The following is an 18,310-nucleotide window of genomic DNA, read 5'->3' on the forward strand; positions in this document are numbered from 1 at the left end:
ACACATGAGTTTAGATATGTATAGTTACACATGAATATGGTGTTCCAGTTCCCAAGACATGTGTGGGAATTTAGTAGTAACCACCCCAGCCTTTTAACTTTCCTGGTTAGCTTAATTTTAGATGGTAGTAACTATGAAATTAAATGATAGCTTCAGTTTGTTCTGGCAAAGTCTCCAAGAGAAGTGCTCATGTTGGACCATGTCCAGGGAAGGCCAAAGATGAGTTTTGCAGTCAGTGATTGGCAGCTCCTGTCGTATTTGTTGGTGCCTGGTTTTACCGTAGCTTTGGGCTCTTAGTTTTCTTGGAGGTAAGGGGTAGGAGTAGGACTAGGGGTAATTAAATACTGAACAGCTCAGTGTTCTCATCAAGTCCCCAACTTTCTTTGTTTTGTGAATTCTTGAGATTTTCCTACAGATTTTTGATTTCTAGAGCTCTAAGGCACTCTCTTTTAGCCAACTTCTCATTGTTTGTCTGGGGGAGAGAAAAGTTTCCCTCCTTAGAGGGAAACTGACAGGTCTTGTCACTTTGGCTGAGACCACTCTCTAAGACAGATCTGAAAAGCACCATAGATGAAGCAGCCTCTGCTATCTCAGAGAAGAACACAAATTCAAATTAAAAGGTAAGTAGCAGATTGGCACCCCTCACCTCTCTCTAGACATGGCTTTCCGTGGTGAGTACCTGACTGGCGACTTCTGGAGCCTCACCCTTTGAATGCCTGCATTTGCAGTGGTTACCCCATAGCTGCAGAACATGTCAATGAAGACTTCTTTCCTCCAGACCAGAGGAGATAGGTCAGCCATATGTGGCATATGCTGGTTTTTTATTGTTTTGGCGTTTGTTTTTTTTTTTGTTTGTTTGTTTGTTTGTTTTGTTTTTTTTTGCAGACAGCGATGACAGAAAAATTATGATCAATGCTTATTTTATTTCAGTGGAAGATACAATCCCGTTAATCAGAAGATAATGAATACCAAGAAAGGACCTGTAAAAAAGGTTTCAAGATCAAACCATCTTCCAAAACTCAACCCGTGATTCCAGAGCTGGGCAGACTTCTATTTTTTCCATCTTTTCTTCATCCAGAATCTTCAGTTTAGGAGGTTGACGTTCAACATATTTCTCAGGGGAGGAAATAGATAAGGAAGAGCGGCTTCTCTCGCTCTTTCAAAAATCGATTCCTCTGTCTGTATAAAAGTCATGTGTCTCCAGTGACTGTAAATCTCCAATGCCCATGCTTGTGGTTCTTACTGTGTCCTAGGAGGGACCCGGAAGGAAGGCTGATGTCATTCCAATACTGTCAGCAGGGTGTTTCTGATCTGCTCTGATTGCACCGCTGTGTGTTTGCTTTCTAAGTTGGCCATTAGCTAAAAATTCATATAGAAAAAACCCTTTTTTGTGATTTTAGGTTGCATCGTGATCACTCATCTCAGCTTTTTAAAATCAAAGTGTCCACATAATCACAGATCACATGCACATGAGAGTGTGACTGAGCTGCTGCCAATAACTTCAGCCACGCGCCTCATTCACAGGGCCCCACTCTGCTGGTAATTTCCCCACATCTATAAAATGACTGAGGTAAATTGTATAATTTATGAGACTTCTTGCCATTCTAGAAAGCATATGCAGGCACAGGGGTCCACCACTGAGCATGTGGCATTGAAGTAATTTTGTGATGTGCAGTAACACAACAGTGGTCTAGTTCTTTGGATCAAACTTGTCAAGAGTTTGGGATACTGAAGACTAGCAGTATATAGAGCGAGAATTTTAGAAGAGATATTGTTTTAAGACCCAGGAATTTTAATGCATTCTATTCATGTGTAGGTATTTTTGTGACTTAGACAGTTTTATAACTGTAATCTAGGCCAGGAAAATCCATATAAGTAACTTGCCAATTTTAATAAGAGAAATTATTGGAATTTAAATTTCCTGTACATGTTGTAGCAAGTGATGTTTTGGCCTGGATTGGATAAGAGGTGTCATTTGTTTCCTTCTATATGTGACATGTCTCTTGAAACTCAGAGACTTTTGTGTGTGTGTGTGTGTGTGTGTGTGTATGTACGTACATATGTGTAATATGTGCAGAGGTTTGAATTGCTGCTGCACTTGTGAATTCACAGCACAAACCCTGCACAAGGTCAAATCAGTCAACATTCCTGCTCCAATGGAGAAGGGGCACATGGGCCCCACCCCCAGGTGAGGAACTAGTGAAGGTAGGAGTTGCCAGGGAGGAGAGAGTACATTTTCTTTTAAGGGTGTGGTTCCTGGTAGGTTTGCAATTCTCCAGTAGATGGCCCCACATCCATGCATTTATGGGCAGTACTTACTAGCTTCAACAGAATGTGTGTGTGTGTGTGTGTGTGTGTGTGTGTGTGTGTGTGTGTGTTAGGTATACAGTTGGGAGGTGGTTATGGGAAGATCTGGGAAGAAATGGGGTATGTAGTATATAAAAAACATTGTATGTGTGTATGGAATTCTCAATAAACTCTATTCATAAAATGGAATACAGGCACAATCGTGACTTTAATGTACTTTTTTTTTTTTCTCTTCCCTTATTCTCTTATTTCTAAGTGTGTGTCTAGGGACTAGTTTTTCTCCTGGCTTTGGGTATCCTTTTCTGCTTCTTGTATCTATATGATTTTTATTGGATTGGGCATTTTTAATTTCACACTTGGTAATTGTGGATTATAATGTTTTTATGAGCATTTCAGGTGCTTACAGTTCTGCTTAATCTCCCAGACTTCTGTTGGAGTGAGTACATTTCCCTGTGAGCTTGGTTACTAAGACTAGCTAGCTTGAGGCCCTAGTAAAGATACCCTGAGTGACACACAATGACACTTAGCTCTGCCTGGCCCCAGCTTGCAGGGATTGTGTTTCACTGCCTTGCTCTTTGTGCTTTGGTGTCCAGCAGGGGCTCTTGGTAACCTGTGAAGATTTGGGATTCTGTTTTGTATGTCTTTGTGTTCTGCAGCATCAGCCTCTTCGGCATCTGCCTCCTCAGCTGCAAGAAGTGGTCCTGGTAGCATGGGACCTCCTTCTCTGAGGTCTGTGATGTGCTTGGGGGATAGGAACTAAGTGGTGTAGGGCTTGCTTCACTTCTCAAGGGTCACACTCTTACAAACAACTTGCCTGCAAACAACTGTCTCATCTATTTTCATCTACCCCTTTGTTTAGTCACAGCGAATGGATAAATTTGGCTCTGCCACTCCTTAAAGGCCAGAATTAAAGAACTCATCCACTTGATACTAAAATGTTTTTTTTTTAAAGCAAATACATTGTATTAAAATCCAACATAAAAATCTGGTTTGGTTTCTCAACCATTATATCTCTATGTGTCAGCGCCTGAATAAAATCAGGCACATGGCTTTGTCTTGTCTTCCTTGCAAAGGAAGTGAGTGCTGTTTTTGAAGAGAAGAAGAAGAGTATTTGGTGATCAATCTATAGCCTAGATTGCTTTACTCTCAGCCAGCAGTTCCCATTCTCCATGGAACACACATGAAGATCATGTTTCACAGGTGGGAAGCACTCTGTTTACCAGTGTGTAGTTCATATATACTGTGTTGTTGTGTGTGTTAGAAACACTGTTCAAGAGCATGTGGCTGTGTTTAGTGATAGAGGTAAAGAATTGTGTGTGACCCTGTATCAAGCAGATACACTCTTTTTTGTCTTCTTTCTGGTGGTCTTTATAGATTTGTTTTTGTCATTGTCTTTTATACAGCTTATTGTAGTGGTTGATTGTCAACTGAACATATCTAGGAGGTGGGAGACACAATTGAACAGACTCCATCAGATCAGTCCATGGGATTATATGCAAGGCTTCTTCTGGCTAGTTAATTTATGGAAGCAGGCCTAGTTCATCATGAGCATCACCACACCTGGGCAGGTGATCCTGGATTGTAAACAAGGTTATCTGAACCAGCCAATAGGTCACATTCTTCTGTGGCCTCTGCTTCAAGTTCTAGCCCCAACTTCACTCAGAGATGGCTTGTGAGATGGCAATGTAAACCAAATAAACCCTCTTCTAAACTATGTTCGGAAAGCATTAGCACACAGCAACAAAAAAGTAAGCTAGAACTCCTAGGCTGGAAAACTGCCATCCTCCTGCCTCAGCCTCTGAACTGCTGACACCACAGGCATGTATCACCACGCACAGCCAGACCAATCATCTAAGCACCAACCATGTATGTCATTTCTAGGACTGGTCCACAAAAACTTGCAGGGTCCTTCTCCTTGGCTGTGCCTACTCCCCACCCTGGTCGTCTTATGCTTTTTGCATATATTAGAAACACAGCAGTGGTTTTAATGGGCTCATTTTCTATGTCCTTTATCCAGTCTGTTTCTATGGCTGATTTTTCTTCTAATTTCTGATCTCATTTTCTGCCCATTATATAGTTTTTACTGATGCTGTGCATTAGTGTTGTCGATCTTTTTTTTTTTTTTTTTTTTTTTTTTTTTTTTTGAGCTTCATTCTTTTAAGCATTTAGATTACATTTTTTAAAAGTATGAATGCTGGGGATTAGACTCAGGTCCTCAGGCAAGTGCTTTTCTGACTGAGCTGTCTTCCCAGCTCCCTGCTGCTATATAGATGGAATTACATTATTCAAAAAATTATAAAGTTGTACTACAGTGATTTTGCAAAGGGCTCTAAAAGCACCTTTCAGCACCCATGTTCATCCAGAGAACGAACCCTGAAAGTTGTGTAATCCAAAAGGAAGCATACCCCTCACCACTTTCAAATGTGAGCTAGAAGATGGGAAAGAAGAAACAAAAACAGCCTTTCCTCCCCAAATTGCTTTTGGTCGGTTATATATCACAGCAACAGAAAATCAAATGAGAATATCTATGCTAGCCTTAAACTGGCCATCCTCCTGTTCAGCTCCTGAAGTGTTGGCACTACACATTCCAAAGAAGCAAATCTCTAAGCCCTGCTGTTCGGTAGCCCTGCATCATGGAAGACTCTCAGGTCCCTGAATCATCGGATATAGCAGACTGCTTCTGCTCTCCACACGGACCCTCATTTGGCTGTTGTGTGTTTAATAAAGCATTCTATCCTTGTATGTGTTCTGTGTCTGGCCACCAATATTTGGATTTTACTTACTAAAGCAATTAACCTGTTCTCATTTATATTGCACCAAGTAATGTTTCTAATAAATCTTAGTGGTCTTGGGTGCTTTACTAGCTAATTGTATCTACTAAAATCTTCACAATCACACATAAATCAGGCCATCCATGGAATGTAATGTTCTTTGGCCCAAGGATTCTCAACTAGCACTCAAAATTGAATCCAACCCTACCCTCTAGTCTTCTGACAGTAACTAGAACAATGATGATGATTTTTTTTAACTAGACAATATCTTTCTATTTCCATTAATATCTGTCTGAATGGGAAATGTGCAGAATCGCTTCATTTGGGATAGGATTATACAGCCTCACCAGCCCATGATCTTCATGGAACCCCAGTGGGCAGACACAGGGAAGTCCTTATTCCTAGGGAATCTGGAGGCTCCCTGATTGGGTTCTGAATCTTTCTGAGGGGAACACTCCTGTCTATGTTTTCTTAGTAGCCTTTGCTTCACTCTGTTTCTCTCTTTCCAGTCATCTTGCTCACATTTTGAAGTGGATGCCAAGGATTATGCTGCCCTTTGGGTATGCACAACTTCCAGGGCTCATTCCCCAAACAAGTGCGGTGTACAGAGGTGACTTTAGAGCCCCTTTAAAAAACACTGTTTCCAGGTTTACAGTTTTTTTGGGGGATAATATAATTCCATCTACATAGTAGCAGAGAGCTGGGTGGGGGAGTGGCTCAGTTGCTGAAGCACTTGACTGGCTGAGTCTGATGCCTAGCATTCACATAAAAAAGACAGTATGATGGTCTGCCTTGTCATCTCAGCACTGGGGAAGAGAGAAGGACCCCCTAGAGTTCACGGCTCAGACAGTCTAGCCAAATTTTGAGCTCCAGGTTCAATGAAAGACTCTGTCTCAAATCATATGATGGAGAGTGATTTAAGATGATACTCAGTACCAACCTCTGGCCTCTGTGCACACACACTACACACACACACACACACACACACACACACACACACCATACAGTAAGTAAGGAGGGGTTAATTCTATGTATAATAGTAATAATTTCCAAGCATAATTTGTTTCTTTGATCCATTTGCCCTTTCTCATGAGAGCCACCAAATATATATTTAAAAAGAAAAATCTTCCCGAGGGTAAAGTTGACAGTCCTGCTGCAGCAGTTTGGGTCCTAGTGGCCTTTGCGGGGTGTTCAAAACACTTCCGTTTAGTCTTTTGGGAACCCTAGAAGTAATTAAACTTTCCAATACTTTCACACTCTTCAGAGTCCTACATGTCCTACATTTCTAGGTTTTCCTTGAAAATGGGTTATTTGCACCCAAACTCACTTTTTTTTTGTTGGTTGGTTTGTTTTTAGACAAGGGTTTCTTGGCTGTCCTGGATCTCTTTCTGTAGACCATAATGGCTGTCTTTACCTTCTAAAGGCAACTGATAATACCCCACACTCACTACTAATATTTTCCCAGCATCTTTTCTTGGGACTACATGTCTGCTGATACTTAGTCCTCTGTAAAAAAAGGAAAATGAGTTTTCAGGTTTCTAAACCTCAGTGTCTGTCTATCCCCTACCACCAGCTGCTGAGTTAATGTCACTTGTGTCAGAGTTCTGTTGATGCAGCAGCTAACTTCAGGTGACAGAAGTGCCACAAAAAAGGTTTTCTGTCTTATACGATGATCACATCTGGCTTCATCAATAGAAGTAATAAGTAATTATAGAAAGACTTTATAACTGGGTGTATGTTGAGATGTCTAAGAGTTCAAATCATTGGTAGTGTCAGAGGATCAATATGTACCCATATCATTGTACTTTATATTACACAACACTCCCTTGGGTATTATGAGAGTTTCAAAGTTAATACAGTCAACTTTACTCTCCTATGACTATATATCCCACTATTCACAAGATATCCCCTTTTCTACTTTGCGTTATTCTCAACATTCATGAACAAGAAATTTCTCCTTTTGAGATTGCTTGAATCTTTGGTGACAGAAATTCCTGCTGGCTTGGGCCAGCTGTCACTGCGGCTAAAGGAAAACAAGACCCTCTGTAACTGTTTTCTCAGGCAGCACATCCACAGAAGCTCTGAGGAATCTGCTGACTCTATGGTTCAGTGGCATGGTTTTGCCCAGGAGTGGGGCCACTCTGGATTCCATGTGACACAGCCTCAGCCATAGTTCTCCTGTCACTTCCATTTAGTTCTATACTCTTACAAGGCTCCGAGGTTAGAAATGAGGTAGATTTACTAGAGCCAATTCCTGCTTTTGAAAGTTAGTATATTAGTTGATGGGGAAGCTGTCAAGACCAATTACAGTCTACTGCTGGGCATAATCAGTCTCTATGTCGTCTTTTTTGCTGCCTAAGGGAAATATGTCTTAACCTATGGTGGGTATGTAGTAAGTTGTTATCAACTTACTAGTTGCTGGGATACAAATTCTAGTAAAAGTCTCTGCCATTTGATGCTAAAATAGTTGAAATTGATGAGCAGAGGCATAAGAGGGTTCCTACTGAGTTGCTCTGACAAAACACCACAGACTGGCTTAGGAAAAACAGAATTTTATTTCTTCCAGTTCTGGAAGCTGCCAAATCCAAGGTCAGTGTTTTGGAAGATTCAATGGAATGGGGATTCCTGCTCTAGAGACAGCATCTTCTCATTGTTCACTGTGGAAAAGCCTAGGGACCCCTCAGGCCTCTGTTTCATAAGGACACTAATATAATTAATGAGGGCTCCTTCTTCATGACACAATAACATCTCATGGATTTCACCTCCTAATACCATCATCTCAGAGCCAGAATCTCAGCAGAACAATTTTAAGGGAGATATGGAATATCTGCAGCAGAGAGAATTAGGAATTCCCTTGCAACTTTTCTTGCTTTCACAGATTGACTACAGAAGAAAGCATGAGTTGGTACATGCTGTGGAGAGGTCCAAGTAGGACAGATGAGAACGCCCATGGTTAGGCATCTTTAATTTAGACCATGCAGCTGTTAGAACCACACTTCTGAGTTATGAAAGCTGAGATTGAATCAGGAAGGAGACATGCAAGCAAGAGAGGGTCTGCCCTGTCAGATGCAGGGAAAGTGACATGGGAAAATTCAGGCAGAAGTGAGAATGGTTGGTAAATGAGCCTTTAGCGGGGAGCAAGTACAGTTAAGTCAACAAAGTGGCCCACAGAGGTTTGATGGCCAATGCTGTCTTTAAGCATAGTTGGGGACTTCTCTGGGCTTCATAAGGTTCATCCATAGCACCAAAAAAGTTCTTTGGCTGATTTGATTACACCCTGAGTTTTGAAAGCCTGATACTGTCACACTGAGGAAAAGAATTAAGTTTTTAAGCAGAGAGGATCTTGCACATATGTAAGTTCGAAAGGACAAGATTAAAACTGTACTTTTTCTCTCTGTGTGACCCTAACCATGTGATCATAGCACATTCACTTTGATAATGAACTTATTTTGTCTATGCAATTATTTCCCTTTCTGACAAATCTTATCTTTTGTCTCCTACTACACAATGGGCAGCATTATGAAATGGAATAGATTACAGACTCATACCTTTAAAGTCATGAAGAAAGTCCACTAGTGTCAATCAACTACTGGAATGCCTTTAATTTACCCTTTTCTTCAAATATATTTATTTTTATATGTATATGTGTGAGATAAAAGTGTGCCTATGATTGTTCAAGCATGTGTGTGTGTGAGAGAGAGAGAAAGAGAGAGGCAGAGAGAGAGGAAGAGAGAGAGGTATATTATGTGGGGGGGAGAAAGGAGAGAGGGTATGTGTATATGGGGGAGAAGAGGGGGAAAAGAGGGAGAGTAAGTATGTGAGGGCAGAAGAAAGGGAAAGAGAGGTGTGGGAGGGGAATGTATGTGTTTGCATGCATGTAGAAATCCTGGGAGACCAGAAGAAGGCATTGGATTCCGTGGAACTGGAGTTACAGATGGTCATGAACTGCCATGTGGGTTCTAGGAACTAAACACGAGTCCTCTGTAAGAACAGTGAGTGCTCTGAGCTAAGCCATCTTTCCAGCTCCATAATTAATTCTTTGATTCAAATATTTTAATGTCTGCTATGAGTCAGGTGTTTTTCTGGGTCTTTATTCTAGAGATTAGGAGATGATTTTAAAAATGTGCTATTTACATCAGGGTAAACAATGCACAGAAAATAGAATAAGGGTCTCCATTCTGATGGGAGTGCCCAGGAGGTGTCGCCACAGCAGAGAATTATCTGGAAAGAAAATGAGAGGAACAAAGAATAGGACAAGAAGAAGGCATCATGACCAGAGATTGAGAATCTCTGGGCATTTTTAATGGAGGTTTTAAGAAAAGGCGTTCATATTCTGGCTTCTGTTTTAAGCCTTGGTTCTGGCTATTTTCTGGTGAATTTCCAGAGAAGATGGGAGGAGATGAAAGCAGAAGCAGAAGTTTAAACACTACAGAAATATTTCTGTTTATAATTCTACAATGGAGTTCATGATTAGTGGAGTTCTGGTAGTCATGCATATTGCAAATAATATTATTGTTCTTATATTGTTGAAAATATATGCTATGACTTATATATTTAATATGTATGTATACATACACATTCATGTATATATATATGCATACACACACATTAGTGTCTTACATGGGAAAGGTTTAAAGTAAAATGACTGAAATTGGTGAATTCTCTGGCTTTCAACTTTTGTGGTTATAGTCTTAAGAAAATATTCTCTTCAGTCCTATTATCTTTGAAAAGAGACAGCTTTGAAAATAAGCCAGATGACCAACAACTTTAGACACATGTTATGTGCTAATCACTAGGACATACCAACATAGATTTCCAAACAGTGAAAGATTAGGTTTTTTGTTTTATTTTTCTTAAACACAAGAGTTCATTTGAACAAACCTTATATTCCATATGCATATTATGAAAAAGAAACAATTAACTGGTCCTGGTGGCACAAGCCTGTAATATTAGCTATACAGCAGGAGGATTACAGGTTCTCAGCCAGCCTGGGAAACTTAGTAAGACCCCCATTTCAAAATGAAAAGTAAATATGAAGGCTGAGGCAGAGTTCAGTAGTATAGTACTTACCTAGTGCACACAGGCCCCTGGGTTCAACCTCCGAACCAAAAAAGAAAGAAAAGTATACAGTAATAATTCAGTTAGGAGAATCATGCAAAACTCACAGGCCTAGCCATCTTGTAGGATAGACTGAATTGGTAATTTTAGGTGCATTTTTTCTAACTTATCAATGTAGAATTAGTGTTACAATATTTTATGTCATGGTTCTATATTCAGTATGCTGATGCTGTGGGGACTGAGGAAAGTGTCTCAGGTGACACACACAAAAATAGCTTAGGAAAGGTAAAGGTGACATAGGATATTTATGGCTTATATTCTTTTATAGGGAACAGGTTGATGGCAAGTCTTCACCATCTCACACTAACACCACTCTGGGGCAGATGCTGCTAAGGTACCCTGAGCGTTGCAGACTATTTAGTAGCATCATTGAACTCAGCCAGCCAGCTAGAAGCCAGTTCACCTCAGTGTCTCTGAACATTGCCATATGTCAGGCAGGAGAAACCTGCCCCACAAATCCCCTTCAGGGACATCCACTATAAAACTGTAGGTATCTGTCCACTTAAAAATTAAGCTTTCTTTTGAAATGCTAAAAATGAAAGCATCTACCTTGATTCTTCTCAATTTTAGACTTTCACATTCTAGAAACAAAATAACAACAACAAAACAACAAACTAACCCCCCACCCCAACCAGGAATGACTTTCTTTCATTAATTAAGGCCATTTTTAATTCAGACTAAATATGTTTGTGTTAATCTCTCTAGTCCCATAGTTACTGCTCCTTACCCTTGGAACAAAGGAAAGTTGGTTACTGTTCAAGAGAAAACTGTTCACACTATCTCCCCATGTCTGGGTATGGCTTTTCCCCTGTCCCATATCTCATGCCGATGAAGGAGGCCATCCATCTGCTTCACAGACATTTATTTACTCTCAGGCTCTGAGGAGGTAGAAGGCAAAAGCGATGTGGGATTCAGGCTTATTAATATGCATACATACAGATTTCACTCTGAGTACAGAGCATTGATTTCAGCCCCCCTGTAGATACTAAGATCTGTTAGTACTCAGGTCCTTTATATAAAATGCTGGTGATTTTGCATATAAACAACATTCTAAAGATTTTAAATCAACTCCAGATTGCCTTTTGCAGGTGGAACATAGCAAATCTGAAAATCTAAACTCTTCTGAAACTTGGGACTTTGCTGACATGATGTCACATGATCTTCCTTTCCATACCCAACTGCATTTGGGGAGCTGTTCATGGTGCAAAATTACTTTAAAAACCTGTATAAAGTCACCTTTTGGTTCTGAGTATAAGATGCTAATGAACATGGTTGAACATCATCTGTAAGGGCTGAATCTGCATTGTGTTGCCTAGACTGAGTCTGATGCTTAGATTTCTAAGATGTCTCATTTTATATATGAAAGAAAGCATTCCTACATTTCTTAAAGGTTTCAGACCTGAAGGCTTTAGATAAGGGACATCCTGTAAAGTCTAATATTTCTCCTTGTTTGAGATGGTCTCTTTCACTCCCGGCTGTCCTGGAATTCACTAGATACACCAGGCTGGCCTCAAAAGATCCTTCTCCCTCTGCCTCCCCAGTGTTGGGATTAAAGGCGGGTGCCACCACACCTGGACAGTATTCTCTAATATTTTCAGCCCACAGTTGGTAGAATCATGGATGAAGGAGGAGCTCCAAAACAATTTATCTCACCTCTTTCCATCCAAATAACAGAGAGGCACAGTACTATTTTTTGTATACTCTGATAACCTAAATCAGGCTCCCAGAGCAGAATGCAGCAGTAGTGCAGGATAGTCTGAGGGTTTGCTGGAGACAGACCACCTGCCGTGGTGGGTCTCACAAAGCTCTGTCATGTTGTGTCCAAGGAAGATGTGTCACCACAAAACAGGTTTCTAAGCATTAAAAAAGCCTAGACACAGTAACAAGAGAAGGATCCTGTCTCAACAGCTTTCAAGAAAATACTGAGCCAAGGCTGACTAATGGGTTTGCTTCTCACGTCAGCAACCACCAGAAATTTCTTCATTGCCTCAGTTTCTCAGCTAAGACAATGGGGACAACGTGTTAAATCGCAGTACAAAACAGAGCAATTCCAAAATCCTGACTTAAAGCAGTTGCCATAAGAGCGCTGTTCATACGCACAGAAATCAGGCAAATATATTTTATAGGACAAGCGCACGCATCTGTAGGACACAAAGCTGCTCGCCCACCCCAGGCATGGCAGCACACCCTCTGCCCATGCGTAGTAGAGCAAGCCAGCCTGAGGCGTGAGTGGCGGGCCTGGGGTGTCCACGTCACTCTGCCCAGCGCTCCCACAGCCCCTGGGCGCTCCCTGCGCCTCGCTCCGCCCCTCGCAGCGCAGCGCGGGCCCGCCAAGAAGCTGCAGAGCACTAGGCGCCATGGCCGACCTGATCAGCAGTGAGAAGCTAGGCCGGAGGCCAGGGCAGGTAGGAGCTGTCGGGAGGCGGCAGTGAGCATCACCCCAGCCTGGCCCCACAGGCACAGCCACACCTGAGGGAGCACACTCAGGAGGCTCCTTCAAGGGTCTGGGGTGGTGCTCGGTGTGGGGCTGTTGCCTCAGGCAAGAAAGCCACCAGGCCAAACTTCGAACCCCTGACCCCGAAGCTCAGAATAGAACCTCAGGCTAGTCTTGGAATTGGGAGACCCTGCCTGAGGTTTCCTATAGGAAAGGTTTGAGCTATAGGAGTGCGCATTTATCTGCATTTATTTCCGGAGTCCCTGTCCTTGCATTGTTCGCCTTTCGAAGATGGCGACCCAAGGTGGCCTTGCTCAAACAAAGCCTGCTTGCCAGTTGTTCGCAGCATCCGTACTCTGCAGATAGAGGCTCCAGAAACGCACTTTGACCAGACCCTTATTAACTGTACAAGATCTTTAGAAAAAAAAAAAAAAGGAAAGTGAAACCCATCCTCGATGCCTGCACTTGCAAGCCGAGGCAGGAGGATTGCTATGAATTCAAAGCCTGTCCTGGGCTATAGTGTGAGACCTTGTCTACAAGACAAAACAAAAACAAAAGCAGGGTCGCTCATGGCCTGGCTAGAGAAGCATAGAGGCATAGAGGAGCATTACTCACCCCAGAAAGCGAAGCCAGCATTATATGAGGGTTAACTTATACCTAGAGGAGCTTTGTTAAATCCCGTTGAATGCTTTGACTGCTTAGGAAGAAGCTTCTGGAAACGGAGTTATTTCTGTAGGTTGTTTAACTGGGTTTTGGTAATTCCAGGCGAGCTGTTTGTGCGAGCGCAAAAGCTCTAAGGAAAGATACTCCAGTGGCTCAGGATTAAGCAGAGCTGCACAAAAATGATAAAATGCCTGCTTATCCAGAACACAAATAACTGTAGATTCTGACCCAGGAGAGTGTGGAGCCCTCTTGGCGAGCACCACAGTTCAGTCTCCAGATAGAGCTAAATCCCCTGGTGTCTGGGAAACCGGAGGCCAGTGATGGCCCTCTGAGAGTCCAGGCCCAGACAGCAGGGCTGGTTGTCAGTGCTGCTCCCCTTGATAAGAGTGACATAAATAATGACTCACTAAAATGTAGGAGTGATTTGCGCTAAGCACTTCACCACCTGCTGTTACTAATTAAGGGTTTAGAATGCTACCAACTGCAGATGGAAACCTAGTGCTTTTAAATTGTAGGGACTGCAGTGCCCTGTGTGCTGTGGCCAGAAATGACAGAGTCGATAAGGGCATTGGTTATGAAACTGGCTATAATTAAAGGACAAGGGGAAGTGTGTTAATAGGGCACACCCCAAGAGATTTCATTTTCACTTCGGTTTTTTTGTTTGTTTGTTCGTTTTAAAATTCCCAATGAATGTGTATTGGTTAAAAATATTCACTAAGCAATTCATACAAAACACACACACACACACACACACACACACACAAAACAAAACAAAACAAAACAAAACAAAAAAAAACCTGTCAAATGAAATCTAGCCAATTGTGTCCTTAGGTGGAAATTATAAACATGATCAAAGGCAATTTTGCAAAGGAAAGTATGCTAGAACTTTCCATTGCTTTTCTTTCATTGTTGGCAAACCTTTTTATTGCCTGTGTTCAGATGTTATACCATCAACAAGGTACTGAGTCAACATTCAGGTTTAAGCTAATTATACTTTATCTGCTAAATTTACATGACTGGATAGTGGACCTGAGTGCCATTCTAAGTGTTCATATCTGTGATTGCCGATACCCTGAGTATGTTGTAGTTTTGATTTTGTAGGTTATGGAAAGAAGCAAGTGCACCAATCACATCTTTCTGGAACTGCTTTGTTTTGTACTGTGTTCCTCAGCACATTACATTCGCAAACCCTAGGCTACTGCACACGGCTTCCCATGCTGCTACTTCCCCACCTCATCTTAGTTACCTCCCCCAGTCTCCTCTGGCTCTTATGGCTCTTGGACAGATTCTGGGGACGCTGGGAGAGGAGCCTGGGAGGAGATTCGTGCAGTTAGAACATCAGGTGCCACCTAGAACAAGGCTCAAATAGATAGCTGCTTTTGTTCTCAGAACCTGTGACTCATACAGTGGGGAGAACAGTTTCCACTGCCCAACCTGAATGCACATCCCTGTAATTCTTTCCCATCCTTTCAGCTTGAAATGGCATTGTGTGTGTGTGTGTGTGTGTGTGTGTGTGTGTGTGTGTGTAAATATAGAGGTGCTTAGGTGTCTACCATGCAAAGGGCCTTGCACTGTGAGTTTGCCCTTCAAATGCAGGTCGTGTCTCTTACTTTAGAGCCGGTGGTGATACCTGGAACCAAGAGGCAGATGCTGGTTCCTGCCCTGAAGCCTTTTCCTCCCTTGGCCCTGAGTCAGATGTTGGGAATGGGCTGGTAACCAAGGATCACACACTGTTCTTCGTTCCAAGGATTGTGAGCCCTGCTGTCTTTGCCACAGAGAAGGCATGTGCTTGGGTGCTTGGCTGCCCTGTGCTGCCAGCACTGCCTCTGCCCAGTAGGAGGGCTCAATAAATACCTGTGAGGAGAGTAATTAGCACACATGAGCAGGAGCACAAAGTAGCAAGGTCTTTGAGAAGACTAAAAGAACAGAACTTCCTAATAGAAAATTAGCCCCAGCCCCAGCCCCCTGGTTTGTACCTATTTTTAGTGTCATTATTCATACCACATTGTTTTATTCTCAAATGGCTCAGTGAGAGAAAAATTACTATATAAAGATAAAAGAAAAATTAAGGGACTGGAGAGGTAGGTGGCTTAGATGGGAAAGGGCTTGCAGCTCAAGCATGAGAATCCAAGTTTGGTACCCAGTACCCGTATAAAAGCCAGACACATCAGTAGCACGCGTCTGTAACCCCAGTGCTTAGGCAGAGGGGGCTGAGACAGTGAGATCCCTGTGCTTATTGGCCAGCCAGTCTAGTCCAATGCCTGAATCCAAGTTCAGTGAGAAATTTTGCCTCAGAACATGAGGTAGAGAATAACTGCAAAAGACACTTGACACCCACCCACCCACCCATCACATGCACAGACAGGTACCACACACACAAACACCCAACGCATACATTCACACACATACCACCCCACATAAGCACATACCACATGTACACATCAAATACACACACTACATACATACCACATAAACAGATACCACATGCACACATTACACACACACTATATTTATATAATTATTTTGTGGTTACCCTACTGTACCAGGTAGATTATACTGCATATTGACAGTTGCTTCTACTAAACACATGATTTAAAAAACAAACAAAACAAAACTATAACTCTCAGAGTAAGTTCTTTAGTACATATCACTGTTACGTTACAGCAGCACCTATCTTTGGGGAGGGGCTCTCAGGAAGGTGCTGGAATATTGAGTGATACAGTGTAGTTGGACAACAAACACTAATGAATTGCACCTGAAATTCTACTGACCTATGGTGTGGTTTTCAAATAGAGTGAAAGATTTCAAGGGCCTCCACATTCTCCCTGGGTCTCTGTAGTTTCCAGGACCTGAGACAGGAGGACTGAGTGCTTCAAGCCAATCTAGGGAACATACCAAGGTGGTGTCTCGAGTAATTAATGAAATAATCATTTTTAAAGGAAAAGGTTTGTGGCATGTTTTGAAAGTATTAGGGTTTTCGAAGAAAACAGAAGTAAGTTTGGTGAAGCAGGCTGATGTCAGTTTGCAAAAAACAAAACAAAAACAGCACATTGATGAGTGGACACTTTCATCCGTCCTGATGTTGGTGAAGCTGATGTTGGTGGAGCTGATGTTGGTGGAGCAGATGAGAGACTGGCTCCTGCAGGTGGATTGAACATGAATGCTTCCTCCACATCCTAGTCCTCGGTTCTGAACTCCACAGCAGGAGGCACTTTTGAAGTAATGAGGCCTCCAGCAAGTAAATATCACTGCAAAAAAAAAGGGGGGAGGGGCAATTCTACATTAAATTCCAAGGAGCCAGAGCCAGAGAATACAATCCACAGTTCTACATGGACTCTTGGTCCCAACACTGCAGTTCCTCTCAGAAGCTAAAATCCACAGTCAGAGTTGAAATCTAGAACTGCCAGGATCAAATGCCCACTACAGGGAAAGACTACAGCTTTGTAGACAGGATGAGGAGAGATGCTGGGGTGAAGCAGATGGACAGGAACAAAGGTCCACCAGGATGAGCACCTGGTGTGGAAGCAGCTGTGTGCAGGGTGCCTGCGCTCATCTGACCAGAGTAAGGATGCTTTTGCCTCCAGATACGCCTGTGAACTGCTCTCTCCGGAGAGTGGCTGCACCTGGGATCTAGACTCCTGGTGTGGGTAACTCCAGTTGTCTGTGTGGCCACGAAAGGGCACAGCCCCAGCCTCTGCTCTCCAGTCTGATTTTTAATTTCCTGCTCCCTAACACTGGACCCAAATCAATTTCCATTAAAGGAAGCCACTGCTAGGGACATTTACAACCCTTCAGCTCTTGATTCATGAGTTTCTCTAGGGGAAGGGTCCTGGGTTTGGGCATGCAGCTCTACCAGGCATGTGTTGTAAGTCTGCTTTATTATGTATGGGTGTTGGTGTCCTCTCCGAAGTCACTGCCTGATGTCCTCACTACAAGGGGGTGGAGCTGTTCCAAGGTGATTAGGGTCACTAGGGTACTTCTGCCAGCAAGAATAAGATTAGTGTTACCTTAGAAGAGGACCAAGCTGGACCCATCAGTCCTTGCACCACCTAAAAGCACACTGAAGTCATGCCTTCACTGGACACTGGATCTGCCAACACCTTCATCTTGATCTTTTCCAGTCTCCAGAGCTACAAGAAAGAAATTTGTTTTGTTCATAATCAACTTTGTTTGGGCCCTTGTAAAAGAGAAAACTGAAGTCATTTGGAAAAGGGGGTTTGTGCAAGCATTTAGGACCCAGTGTCTGTGTAAAGACCAGTCACACTGTCTCAAGCTTTTACCCCCCACCCTTTGCCTTAAGAAGATACAGGGGAGCCCCTGGAACTCATTGGTCAGCCAGTTTAGGCAAGTCTTTGAGCTCTAGGTTCAGTGAGAGACTCTGCCTCAAAAAATAAGATGGAGAGAAATCTCACATAGACTTCTACCCACCACCTGCAGGCATACATGTGTGCAATCAGAAATGAACACACAGCAGGCATGGATGCATGTTCATGTAATTCTAGCTCTGGGGAAGTGAAGATATGGAGATTCCTGGCCAGCCAGACTGTCATATTTGGGCAACTCTAAGCCCAAACTCAAGAGACCCTATCCTGACAAACAAGGTGGACACTACTGGAAAATGACACTCATGGTTGTCCTGTGAATTTCACACACAGATACACACACATGCACACACACAGAGACACAAGTAACATTCTACTGTCTTCAGAGAAGTCACATTCCAGAAACACCAGGTTATGAAGAGACCAAAAAATAAAACCTTAAAAAAAAGTACAATTTGCTTTAAATTCAGTACTGTTTTTTAAAAGACTGAAGGCCACGCAAGCAATCTAATTTATGACAGAGAAGTGGAGTAAAAGAATGTCACAGAAGAGAGAAAGAAAACAGAGAGGAAAAAGTGATCCATGATTGAAGAAATACAGTCAGTTTCCAGAGCCCATAATAAGTGTTAATACTCAGATACTATCAGAACACAGAAGATACAAAAGGACATAAGACATCAAAGTTGCTTGGTGCT

At 42.4% G+C, this 18,310-nt stretch overlaps 1 protein-coding gene across 1 annotated transcript in view; it reads left to right on the forward strand.

Moving 5' to 3' along the window:
* Sohlh2 (spermatogenesis and oogenesis specific basic helix-loop-helix 2) overlaps nt 1-18,310 on the forward strand; it is a 50,140-nt gene that overhangs the window by 16,203 nt on the left and 15,627 nt on the right. The window contains exons 6-8 of the mRNA XM_051177034.1: nt 931-1,026; nt 10,465-10,530; nt 12,427-12,601. Of these exons, the coding sequence (XP_051032991.1) occupies nt 931-1,026; nt 10,465-10,530; nt 12,427-12,601 (337 nt within the window). The remainder of the gene's footprint in view (nt 1-930; nt 1,027-10,464; nt 10,531-12,426; nt 12,602-18,310) is intronic.

Source organism: Phodopus roborovskii, unplaced genomic scaffold (genome assembly GCF_943737965.1).
Source record: "Phodopus roborovskii unplaced genomic scaffold, PHOROB, whole genome shotgun sequence".
Classification (NCBI taxonomy): domain Eukaryota; kingdom Metazoa; phylum Chordata; class Mammalia; order Rodentia; family Cricetidae; genus Phodopus; species Phodopus roborovskii.